We start from the raw sequence: 13005 nt of genomic DNA on the forward strand, positions 1-13005 counted from the left end.
CCTAACGTGCGTCAACAACCTGCATGGGAAGGCCAGACCTTCCTCGAAGGTGGGGAAGCCGCACCTTTCACGCGGCAAAGTACATTGGCGACTAGCTAATCATCTGTTCTGACCCTGAAGGGTGGCAGACCCATTGGTTCAAAGGATTCACAACCCCAGAAGTGGAAAATGGCACCAACTAGTGACCTTAGTTTGAATTCGATCATAGCTCACTCATCTGTTCAAATGCATGAGGTTATTCTAGATTACGGTAATGTTTTAGATGAAACATATCGGCCTCCTAAGAATCGTGATATTTCAGTCCATTACGCAGTATTGGATGAGGTTTGGAATTGGAATGAGATGATCGTCGATGATGCATTTGCATACTCAGTACCTACTGACATCATGCTTAGCGATGACATTAAACCACGTTCCGTCGATGAATGCCGACGTAGAACCAATTGGTCAAATTGGAAACAAGCAATCCAGGTCGAACTCGATTCACTTGCGAAACGTAAGGTGTTTGGGCTCGTAGTTCCTACTCCTCCATATATAAAGCCTGTTGGTTACAAGTGGGTTTTTGTGAGGAAGCGTAGTGAGAAGAATGAAATAGTGCGTTACAAAGTACGTCTTGTAGTGCAAGGCTTCACTCAGCGCCCTGGAATTGATTACGAAGATATGTATTCCTCCGTAATGGACGTTATAACGTTCCGCTACTTAATCAGTTTGGTAGTTTTCAAAAAACTAAATATGCAACTTATGGACATGGTGATCACGTATCTCTATGGGGATCTAGATACGGCGAAATATATGAAAGTTCCAGAAGAACTTCCATTGACTAGTTCAAATAGCTCTAGACCACGAAACATTCTCTCAATGAGGTTGAGGAAGTCACTCTACGGATTGAAACAATCTGGACGGATGTGGTATAACCATCTGAGTGAATACTTGACAAGTTAGGGTTATGTGAATAATGAATTATGCACATACGTTCATAAAAAATCACATTCTGGATTTGAAATCGTTACAGTTTATGTCGATGACATGAACCTTATTGGAACTCCCATAGAGCTTGAGGAAATTGCTAAGCATTTGAAATTAGAATTTGAGATAAAAGAACTTAGGAAAACTAGATATTGCCTCAGCCTGGAGATTCAACATTGTTCGAATAGAATCCTGGTACATCAATCGAACTATACTTATAAGGTGTTACATCGTTTTAATGAGGATAAAGCGAAGCCTTCGACTACACTTATGGTTGTTCAGACTCTAGACGTTAAACGATATCCCTTTCGTCTAAATGAGGATAAGGAAAAGATTTTGGAACCCGAAGTTCCTTACCTAAGTGCAATTGGTGCTTTATTATACTTGGCTCAATGCACTAGACTCGATATTTCCTTGCAAATCTATTGGCTAAATACAACAACGCATTTATACGCAGACACTAGAATGGTGTTAAAGAGATTTTTCGCCACCTCAAGGGTACAATGGATTTTAGCTTGTTTTATACCAGCGAATCTTCAAGTGTTGCTGCCCCCTATGGTACTCGAATTGATTCCCGCCTTGTTGGTTACGCAGATGCTGGATATATGTCTGACCCACATAGGGCACACTCTCAAATAGGCTATGTCTTTCCATTGGAGGCACCGCTATATCTTGGAGATCTGTTAAGCAAACGCTAGTTGCAACTTCGTCGAATCATGCTGACATTCTTACCCTGCATGAGGCATCAGGTGAATGCTTTTGGCTGAAAGAAGTCATGGAACACATTCGAAGCACTAGTGATATTATATCTGTCGTTGACCTTCCTACGACGATCTTTGAAGACAATGCAGCATGTATCGAGCAGTTAAAAAAGGGATACATCAAGATAGACAACACCAAGCACATAGCGCCAAAGTTCTTTTACTTAACCAACAACAGTAGCATCAGAACATTGAAGTCAAGCAAATCCGTTCCCAGGACAACCTGGCCGATCTCTTCACCAAGTCATTGCCCAAGTCTACTTTTTAGAAGCTCGTCCAAGGAATTGGTATGCGTAAATTATCTAAGTTGAATCACTTGTAGTTCTCTTATTTACAAGTTATGTCTAATTTAGAGGGAGTATCCTGAAGCTACTCACTTGATCTTAATGTACTCTTTTTCCTACGATTAGGAGCATTTTTCCCACTGGGTTTTTGCTACCTAACGAGGTTTTGATAAGGCACCCATCCTGGGATGATCATACTCCGTTGAGTTCACTACTTTCGTCCTGTTTGACGTTTGTTTTAGACATTATGCATACTTCTTACTTTTCTCCTTAGTTTATGGGTTTTCCTCATACCTTGGGTTTTACCATAGCGAGCTTTTGTGAGTTGTACTACCAATGCATACTTTCTTAAAATTTGAGACTCATGTTCACCCATTGTGCCGATGACTTCATTAACTATTCCACTTTCTCTGCTGAAGATCTGATGCAATGGTTTGTTGAGTATTTACACACTCAAGGGGGAGTGTTACAGTCATATTTAGAATAGGAATGTGATTGTGTAAATCCTAGTAGATTTAGGAATGTATCTTATATTCCTATTAGGAGTTGATTACCTATTAAGAGTTGTAATCCTAAAGGGAAATGGTTTTACATATCCTACTACTATAAATAAAGGCACAAAGAGGTGATACAAACACACCTCACAATTAAATCACTCTCTCTTCTCCCTCAATACCACTGACCCCCCCTCTCTCTCTAATCCCTTATATTATTTCAATCAAATAGGCCTACAACAAGTTTGTTGTTATGGTAAGAAAGTAAAAGAAAAAAAAATAAAAACTGAAAAAAAATAAAAAATTGAAAAGGGATGGATCGGTATGAAACTAGCGACTTTATCTGAAAATAGTCGCTACTTTCTAGTGATACCCTTCAAGGATGATCGGGATACAATCGCTACGTTCATAGTGACATCCTTCAAGGATGATCGGTATCAAAGTAACGATCGTATCCTTTTCTCTTCTTTTTTTTCTCCTTTTTTATTTTTCCATTGATTTTTTTCCTACATTACTTTATTTAGATTCAAATCCCTTTACATTTGGATTTAGATTTATATCCTTGTTTTTGAAAATTTTGACATTGTTTTTGAAAATTTTGACATGAATTATAAGAAAATTTTCACCGAAAATACATTTTGTAGAACATAAAGATGATAGTTTGGTGTTGTTGTATGGGAAAAATGAAAATTTAACAAAAATAAAAAATAAAACATAAAATTAATAAAATTAATGGTTTAGGCTTACGGAGATGAGCTCAAACTCACGCAAATACCCAAATTCATGCCATCAGGAAGGCCCAAGGCGTAGTCAAGCAATGGAGGCCCATGAGGTTTAGGGTTTATGAGTGTGTGAATAGTAACAGGGGAATACTATAGTAGTGGGCGATAAAAATAAAACCCTGATTTTTGAGCGTTTCAACTCACGACGCATTCGAATTTTTTCCCACAGTCGGAAGTCTTTGCTGATGCCTAAATCAACCCTGGCGTTTACCATTGCTGCTTCAGTGCTAGGACAAGGCATTGGCTTCAGAGCAGAGCGGTACAGCCTTAAGGCCGTGGCTTCCAAAACATTGCCTCTGACGACTGAAACCTCCGTTGGTGAGGTGATATACGATAGAATAAAACCCTTGATAGGATACCTTGTATTCCGTGTTCCACACGAATTGTATTAACACTTAAAAATTGGATTTTGTCAATTCATTTGTTATAACTCTATATCTACATGACACATCACAAGTTTTTAGCTTCAAGGATTAGAATTCCTTGAAAAATATGTATAAAAAACGCCAACTTACATTTAGTTACGTGAAACAAAGAATCTTCAGACCCATTTTTTATTGCAAAGACACATGATGAACGTAAAACGGGTGGACTAGTGTGCACATTACCTAATATTAAAAGCACAAATAATTTCTATGAACTAGGGGTACAACTTGGGTTGGACAAATCCAAACCCGCTCATGTCCAATTCAACTTTAAACCTAAACAAGTGGGTTTTTTTTTTTAATTATAACCCGTCTGAAGCCAAGTCAATTTCAACCCGTTCATTGATTGTATTGAGTTGGGTTGATAATTTGCCCGTCCATCCCCAACCCTACCTAACCCGATTAACCAACCCAATCTAATTAGATTGTAGCCCATGTCAATTAATGCTCATACTACACGCAAGTGTGCCAAGTCCAAAAACCAACGCCCTTTCTAATAATTTTTAACAAATTACCCTTTATAATTACTTAAGCTTTTAGGGAATAAGAGGCTTTGATTAGTCAGCCTATATCCGTAGTCTCTAAATCCTAAAGCTTTATAGTAGATTGATTTATGAAATTAGAGTTAGCTAGCTTTGATGTTAATTGGCTTAATTGTTTCTGGGAATTCTTTGAAACTAAGTTGTTACAAGATTAAACTTGAAAAAGTTGGGCAACCTAAACTAAACCCAAGTAAACCCTAACCCAATTAAACCTGAGTCCAAATGAACCCGAATGAAACCCAACCCGAACCAGAGCCCGAATTGTAAAAAGTGGGTTCGAATTGAATTGACTTTCCAACCTGCCCGAGTTACCCCAACTATGAACTTATGAAACCTTTCACAAAAGAGTTTGTTATTTGCAACCAAATATTAATTTACCAACAAGCAGATAAAAGAAAATTCAAGCCCCATTTTATTCCAACTTGAATAAATATGGGGCATAGACATTCAAATTTACAAATTTTTATACAAGTGATGTCTTTTTTTTTTTTTTTTTTTTTTTCAAATGAAATGATAGGGGCTTTATTATGATTTTTTTTAGTACATTGATATTTTTACACTAGGAGGAGAGAGAGTTCGGTGAAGCCACACAATGGACAACCTAATTTGGTAACAACTTTGCCATCCATGAGATTCAAACCTAAAAACTCTCACTTCCAAGTGAAGAGGAATATTACCAGACCGTAGTACCAAGTGGCTATGATACTAAAAATATTAAAAATTGATACAATCTTCATCAACTAGAACATTTTGGATAAAATTCAAGAAGTCCTTAATCCAAAGAAACTTCAACAAAACATAAAACGTCAACTTGACCAAACTAGTTGTTATTAATATCCCCCTATACAAATGTTTTGTAACCAGATTTAATGAACAATCTGAATTTACGTATAACAAAATACGAAAATTTACTATGTCCTAGTATATAATGTGTACCACAATTTTATATTGTTAGAAAATTCTCAAAATATAATCAACTTCGGAGTTGAATTCAAGTTTATATATAGTTATCGAAATTTATAGTTTGACCTAAATATTAGATTTTGAGGAGTAAATAATTTGGTATCATAAAGTTGTTTTTTCGTTAGAGAAAAATGTTTGACTTTTTACATGTAAGAACTTATTTCTCCTTACAATCAAATTACAATATGACACATGTGTGCATAACAATTTTTTTTTTTTTTTTGCTTTGAAAATTTTAAATATATGTGAGGTCATGATTTGCCAATAAAAAGAGAAATGACTCCTTACTGGTATATGTCAAACAAAATTCTTCTATAGACAAGCATCCTTCCCTAAATGTAAAGAGAAATAAGTGTGTGTAGTAAATGTAAGCTTTGAGCAGTCATATTGTTCAAGGGCAATCGTATATAGAGTCAAGTCCCTTTCTTGTGTAAGTATCTTGTTCATTTCTTCACACCAAAGACCCTACCTTCACCAAACCTTACAAAACCATAGCCAACCAATAATACCAAAACAACGTGAAAATTATATACTAACGTGATTGATGATTGAATTCTCAGCCTGTAAACTGCAAGGCCGGACAAGAAAGTGATTAGGTACAGAGACTACACAGCATAGATACACTACATATATAATGGCCAGCATCTGTATTTTGTAGTAAACAATTGCCAAGATTTGTTTAATTAATATTTCGATTAAACACTAAACGTACTGAGGAGTAATGCACTAAAATTACAATATTTGTTTCCCACGCTAAAGTTCCAGTCATATATGGATCTTGTTTCCACAATAAATTCAGCCTCCAAGTTCCAATTTCTGAGTGAATACAATCGTTCTTTTTAACCTACTGTATCTGGCCTCAAACTTTTTCCTTCTCTTTTGATGAAAATTAAAGTACAATATTGATTGTAATAAAATAAAAAGGTCCATTTGACTAATTAATTAAGTTTAAGAAAATAGGGTTTGGTAATCATTGATATGTCTCATTTTCTAATCCACTTTTACAGGGATTTGTTTAATTCTAGTAATAAAAAAACAATATTGTCAGGAAGTTGAAAAAAAAAAGTCAAGAACAAAGTCGCATTTCCTTCATCTAAGTAGACAAGCACCATGTGCATACTGCATAGGTTTCTTCAAACCCAGCTTTCTGGTGGGAATCTTGAGGGTCTGTCTTAATGCGTTTATATTTCTTCAGAGTTCCCCAGGATTTGTTGACTAAGAACAGAATGGCAGAGTCTAGGAAGGGGCATTGTTCATATATCGTACAGTTAGTGGGTTTTCTTGGAAGCCAACTTAATCCAACAGCTGCCCTTTTATTTTTAAGAACCGGAAACTGTTTAGTTAGAGGATAGAAACATTGAAGCAAATATAGGGTAAATAATGAGGAAATTGTGAGGAAAGAATACTACCATTTCAATTTGTAATGCAATTACGTTCAAGTATAATATCAGTTCTTTACAGTATACTATGAGGTTCACAATGTAAAGACCAACTTTGGTATATTAATACTAACATCATTACATGGAATTAGGTATAACAATAAGATTATTATGTAACTTTAAAGTGTGAATTTGAACAATATAGTGTAATTTACACTTTTACATAATTCACACATTGAATGCAAACCTCATAGGGAGGCCGTAAGCGAATTACGGTTGTGATTTCATGACGTTCTCAAGTATTAACCTATATCTATACTGTAATAAGACATCTATGGTATAACCTATGTATATACCGTATAATCATCAACATTGGTAGTAGTAACGGAATCACGTCTAATTAATAATAACATAATTTGTCAACGTAATATGACGTCAACAACATTACCATCAACCTTGTTATACTAATTTTTTTTGTCAATCTTTCTTATAGTAATTACAACATCGTTTTGTGTTATTAACTATCATTTTACCAAATCATATTTACACTGTAAATATAGAATATAATACTTGAACGTGATTGCATTACATTATCAACGTCCAATTTATATACTAAACGATAACCAAGAATTTCCTTTTTAAAATTATGCTACCTACAGATACAAAACAAAAATAAGAGAAAATGATGATTAGGAAAGAACATAAGCAAGCAATCCCATCCCCAACTGCATGTGTTAGGAAAGAGAGTGGCGGCAAAGCAAAAGGCCAAAGGCGCTAACTTTTTCTCTTACGCCAATAAACACCGCAATTGCCAATGATAATTCTGAGGACTCCTTTCTAGTATTTCATCCAATCCAAGTAATAAAAGAATAGAATAAAAACAGCATCTTGTAAGTGGGGGAGGCACCAAACCAAAGGTTGAAATTTGTCAGATTAGGGTTCTTATTGTACCCTTACCACAGTTACAAGACACCGTCTCAGACTTCAGACCCCGAGAAGGAATCTGATTCCAGACACTTCAATTCCCTCCTCCGGATAAGGTAATTCGAACCTTCACTTCTTTCTTGCCCAGTTGCCCTTCCAGTATCATACTCTTATCCTATTTTTCTATGTTTATTTAATATTTTGTGCAGTTTTTTGGAGGGATTGAATTGAAAATTTGTTTTCTTTCTTTCTTTGGTTGGTTCCTTTTTTTTTATGTGGATGAGCCAACAGTTATCAAATTTTGGTTCTTTTGGATTAATTCCTTGATGGGTTTTTCTGGGTTTTCGATTCGGAATTAGGAGCTGAATCGATTGGTTGATTGGTTTTTCCTTGTGGTATTTTTAGGTGGAGGCGATGCTACAAGTGGCAGTTCTGGATCGATTCCTTGATGGGTTTTCTTGTTTGATTATTTAGAGATAGGCCTTGGAAGCCAGTGATTGGAAGGAACATTTGTTTGTGATTTGGAGAGATTTTGTTGAAAATACAGAGCTTCAGATTGATTGGTTGGTTGCTTGTGATTGGATTTTAGTAATAATCGCAGCTTTAAGTTTAGAATTTCAGAGTTATTGTGTAAGAAATGGAGGGTCAGGCAATTTCTGGTGATGAGGTTTCTGTTAATTTAGTTAGAGAGGAAGACGAAGAAGAGTTCCGGAGCTGTTGCGAAGACGAAGATGAAGTTTGGAAGGAGACTGAAGAACAAGTGAAAGGGGAGACAAAAGATGAGTCAAAATATGATCTCGACGAATTTTCTGTGAAAATGTTCTTCAAAGGCATGTCCATAGCTGGCTATGGGGACCCCGGTTGTGGACTTTCTGGAATCGGAGTTGTCATGGAAAGATCAACCAATGTTCCTGCAATTCAGGTGCAGAAAAGGCTTGATTTTTATGTGGAGGAGCTTGTGGCTGACTATTTAGCCCTGATGGATGGTTTAGTGGAGGCTGTGCAGAATAAAGTCCGTAGGGTGTATGCATTTACAGATTCTGAATTGCTATATGATCAGGTGAGTCCTTCACTACTAAACAGTAATGTTTTTTTTCTTCATGTCGGTTAACGTTTTAGAAAGTCGTATTAAATATGTAACCAAGACTTTTGTGTTAACCTTGATTTTTCTGGCCCATCTGTTTGCTTTCTGTGCGTACTTTGGAATATGATTTTGGGATTTTTCAACAACTTTCAGTTCGAATTTGGGTTTCATAAGTTCATTGCTAGATTCTCCACTGCAATATCAGCATTGTGAGCGCTTGAATTCATTAAATAAAAAAGGGTTTATTCTGTTTGATTATCCATTATATACCCTTTTTAGCAGCACAATTTTTATAGTTGAGAAGTGGATAATACCGTGTTATTTAGAAAACGACACTTTGAGTGATTGTTCTTGAGAATTACTTCATCTTTCTTCATTTGAGTTGTAGCACTAGCATTAAATTTCCAAATCATCTTATTGTATGTCAAGTTTGTTTTAACGACTTGAATTTCTGACAGGTTTCACATGAGGAGAAACTTGAAGTTCCAATCCTAGTGGCACTGAGGCAAAGGATTTTAGAGCATGCCAGTAATCTCGAAGCTTTTGTTCTGAAACTTGCCCCTGATGTAGATCTTGAGCGGCCATCAAAATTAGCCCAAGTGGCTATTGGAGTTGTCTCTTTTCCTGCTAAGGGTGTTGAATCTCTTGAAAACTGTTCCATCTGTTGCGATGATAAACCATCCTTGATGATGATCACCATGAAATGTTCTCATAAGTTCTGTTCACATTGCATGAGAACATACGTTGATGGGAAGGTACAGTCCTCTCAAGTCCCCATCAGATGTCCTCAACTGAGATGCAAGTATTACATCTCCACTGCTGAGTGCAAATCTTTTCTTCCACTCACTTCGTATGAGTCATTGGAGAAATCCTTTGCAGAAGCAAATATTCTCCACTCAGATAGAATGTACTGCCCATTTCCAAATTGTTCTGTCCTGCTTGATCCCCTTGAATGTTTCTCAGCTAGGGCAAGTTCATCAAGTCAGTCAGATAACAGCTGCATTGAATGTCCAGTTTGTCAGAGGTTCATCTGTGCGGATTGTGGGGTTCCTTGGCATACTTCTATGAGCTGCGAGGAGTTCCAGAATCTCCCATTGGAAGAGAGAGATGCTGCAGACATTACCTTACATCGCTTGGCACAAAGTAACAGCTGGAGGCGTTGCCAGCAGTGTCGTAGGATGATTGAGCTCTCTCAAGGTTGCTACCACATGACTTGCTGGTAAGAATATTTTCATTATATTACACATACTATTTCAATTTTAACAGCACCGACTAAGTTGATTGAGAATGGATCTTCATGTGTGTTTTTGTGCAAAAAAATGTCTTTTGTATGCTTTGAACCAATGTGTTTGAATTTCTTGGAAACTTGTTGCTTGCCTCTGAGGGAGAGTACAATCTTTATGAAAAAATGATTTGAGTTCTAGATTGTAGTCGGTTATTATGATCTCAGACAATTTTTAGCTCATTGGAATATTGATTTTAAGCAGTATATGCTGTGAGTAGGTTGCTGATAGAGGCATACGTTTGTTTATTGAATCATTGTGTAACTATTAGATAAGAAATCAGTGTGTCCTTTCCGTTACAAGTTGTTGAAATTTACTGAGCATTTTGTGTTCCTCATCTTCAGGTGTGGGCATGAGTTCTGTTATTCTTGTGGTGCTGAATATCGGGATAGCCAACAGACTTGTCAATGTGCCTTTTGGGACGAAGACAACAACAACACACAAGACTTGGTCACTCAGTCTATGCAAGAATCCGAGCAATGGGCGTGGGAAACATTCAATTCACTCCCCATGATAATGGATGCATACTCGGACCAAGAGAAATCGCAGCTGGCGCTGATCCAGAGATTCCTAGCGGGGGGTTTCAGTTTAAGCGACCATCCCCCTTATCAATCCCCACCTCGGTGTACAGATTCTTATGTAGACGCCATGAAAGATCTCCATCAGCTTCCTTGGCTCGAGAGGTTTGTTTCCGTTATAAGTGATAACTACTACGAAGAATATATCCAGTGAATTATAGGACTTTTGAAATTCGAAAATAATCTGCACAGCTACCCGAGAATACCTTTCGTAGGAGTAAAGAGTGTCTCGCTCTATTCACTGCGGAGATTTATGTGCCTCTTTTCCTTTGTAGTTTCATAAGCATTGTGTTAAAAAGATTTGCGGCCATTATAAGGTACCTTGTGTAAAACATTGAAGGGCAAGCGTGTATGCTGATAGGCGATAGCTTTCTTCTTGAAAGAAAAGAGGGGAAAAAAAAAGATAGTGTATTGAATTGAAATAACATTTATCATGTTATTGAATTGAAAAAATATTTTCCGTTTAAGATGCACTTTCTGAGATGAAAAATACTAAATACTCATCAAAGTAAGAGTTGATATCATTTTTTTCTAGTGACATTGTAAGTAAGGCCAACAAAGTTTTATGGCACAGAATGTTAGACGGTCAAGCATTGATACATGCAAAAAATGAGTGTAACGGCAATGAGAATGTTTCGTCTAATGTATAGGCATACGAGAAATGACAATATTAAGAATGAGGATATTCAAGGTAAAGTAGGAGTGATCGCAATTGAAGATAAGATGAGAGAAAATCGGTTAAGGTGGTTTGGACGTGAACTGAAGATTCACAAATGCTTCGGTTAGAACATGCAATTACAAGACAGATGCTTAGGGCAAAAGAGGTAGAGGAGGTCCTAGTTTGGTACCGAGATGATTCTGAAAAAAAGTGGCTATCAAAAAAAGCTGGGATCTTTTTTATGTTTAGTAAACATTCAGCTTCAGGTTTTTTTCATATTTTTGGGTGAAAAAAAGCCAAAAACACAAAGCTGCAAAACCCAGCTTTGAAAAACCAGTTTTTTTCACATCTGTTTTATATAAAAGTTTATCAAACACTATAATAATGCTTTTTTTTCTTTTCAAAAACACTTTTACAAAAAAATTTATCAAACACTCAGCCGCTTTATTTCATAGTTGCTTATTCTCACAGCTCAGTAGAAGCAATTTTTTTTTTCAAAGCACAACAATACCAAACCAGACATAGGAAGACTTGAAAAGAGACTTTAAGAAAAAACAAAGAGTATTTGGAGATAACAGAAGATTTGGCGCAAAATCGAGTACAATGACGTTCTAGGATTTATACAATCGATCCCAGTTAATTGGATAAAGCTTTGTTATTTTGTTGTTGACATTGTAAATGCTCGTTTTCCAAGCAAACTTAGTGCAAATGAGTTGTGTACGAGCTTTATCAGCCGAACAACCAAAGCTCAAGTTTGGGTTGTTTCCTGAACGAGCAAAGCTTAAGACAAACCAAATCCAATCCAAATTCAATACAAATTCCAGCTATTTCGAGCCAATTTACATTGTATTCATAGTTGTCCCATTTTGTATGATAGACACCCTCTTTGTCATGTTTGTTTTTTAAGTAAATGAGAAAGAGACCACACTGACCCACCACTTATGATTGTACGGGTGGTGGTTGTGGTGGTGTTTGGTTTTGCAAAGTGAGTAGAGGACAAGTTGCATTTTGGATAAGGGGAGTTTCAATCAAGTTCACCATCTCCACATGTTTAATGGAACCGTCGTGCTTAAGTGGCTTCAATCCAAACCTACTACCAATTACACATGGAAAGTTGGTGTTCGTTGGCTTTTTATGGACTTGGCTTTTTGCTAACCTTGTTCAAGCATGGCTTGGCTTGTTCTCAAGAATCGAAAATGGCCCATTGGGCTTCACTTTGTTTAGTATTTTTCAACTTCTTACGATTAGATAAAAGAGTAATGCTTGAGTTTGTCGTTAGTTTTTTAGCATTTATCATACTAGATGACATTCGAGTCTTAAACAGTGCATTCATTCTGTTGTCAATTCTTCCTACACACCTTCGTAAATGATCATGGAGTGCATTTCTAAATTTTTTTTGTGTGTATATTTCCACATCATTTAGCCTAAGTTCCTTGGAGCTAGAAAATTCCTCATCCAAATATAGCCCAAAAATTTAATCCAAAAGCGGAAGGCAAAAACAAAGGCAAGGAGCAAAGTCCAATGGATTCAGAAAGACTGCTCTTGAAAGTGGAATAAAACTTACTAGTTTACATAGAGTGTTAAAGAAGAAAAGAAATTATGATTACACTCCTAATTACAAGTAAACCCTAAAGCATTGAGGGTCCCACTAGTGTAAATTTTCACCCAATTTCCAAGTCCGAGCACACAAAAAGAAAGAGAAAGCAAAATTTTGAAGGAAAATACTAATGAGATTCTTTTAAAAGTGAAAATGTTCATGAACTTTATATCATCTTATGTTTTTTGTATTATATTTTATAATATTTGTACAAAAACTAATATTAAACTAAAAAATAAAAAGTTTCTCACTTTGAAAAAAATCGCTTCACCATTTCTCAATTTT

General features: G+C 36.2%; 1 protein-coding gene across 1 annotated transcript; it reads left to right on the plus strand.

The window, feature by feature from the left end:
* Positions 1-7301: 7301 nt before the first annotated feature.
* LOC103945135 (E3 ubiquitin-protein ligase RSL1) lies at positions 7302-10932 on the plus strand. Its single transcript, XM_009355659.3, has 4 exons — positions 7302-7636; positions 7926-8580; positions 9063-9823; positions 10232-10932. Exons 2-4 carry the CDS (start codon positions 8158-8160, stop codon positions 10617-10619), a joined length of 1572 nt encoding a protein of 523 aa, XP_009353934.1. The 5' UTR covers positions 7302-7636; positions 7926-8157; the 3' UTR covers positions 10620-10932.
* Positions 10933-13005: the final 2073 nt, after the last annotated feature.

Source organism: the organism of the source record quoted next, unplaced genomic scaffold (genome assembly GCF_019419815.1).
Source record: "Pyrus x bretschneideri cultivar Hongxiangsu unplaced genomic scaffold, Pyrus_bretschneideri_v1 Contig7, whole genome shotgun sequence".
NCBI classification, from domain to species: Eukaryota; Viridiplantae; Streptophyta; class Magnoliopsida; order Rosales; family Rosaceae; genus Pyrus; species Pyrus x bretschneideri.

Excerpts from the sequence above, each read along its gene's own strand:
- LOC103945135 (XM_009355659.3), top strand. The coding sequence starts at position 8,158 with ATGGAGGGTCAGGCAATTTCTGGTGATGAGGTTTCTGTTAATTTAGTT. Across the intron at positions 8,581-9,062 it reads CTGAATTGCTATATGATCAG|GTTTCACATGAGGAGAAACT; the intron begins GTGAGTCCTTCA and ends AATTTCTGACAG. Across the intron at positions 9,824-10,231 it reads TGCTACCACATGACTTGCTG|GTGTGGGCATGAGTTCTGTT; the intron begins GTAAGAATATTT and ends CCTCATCTTCAG.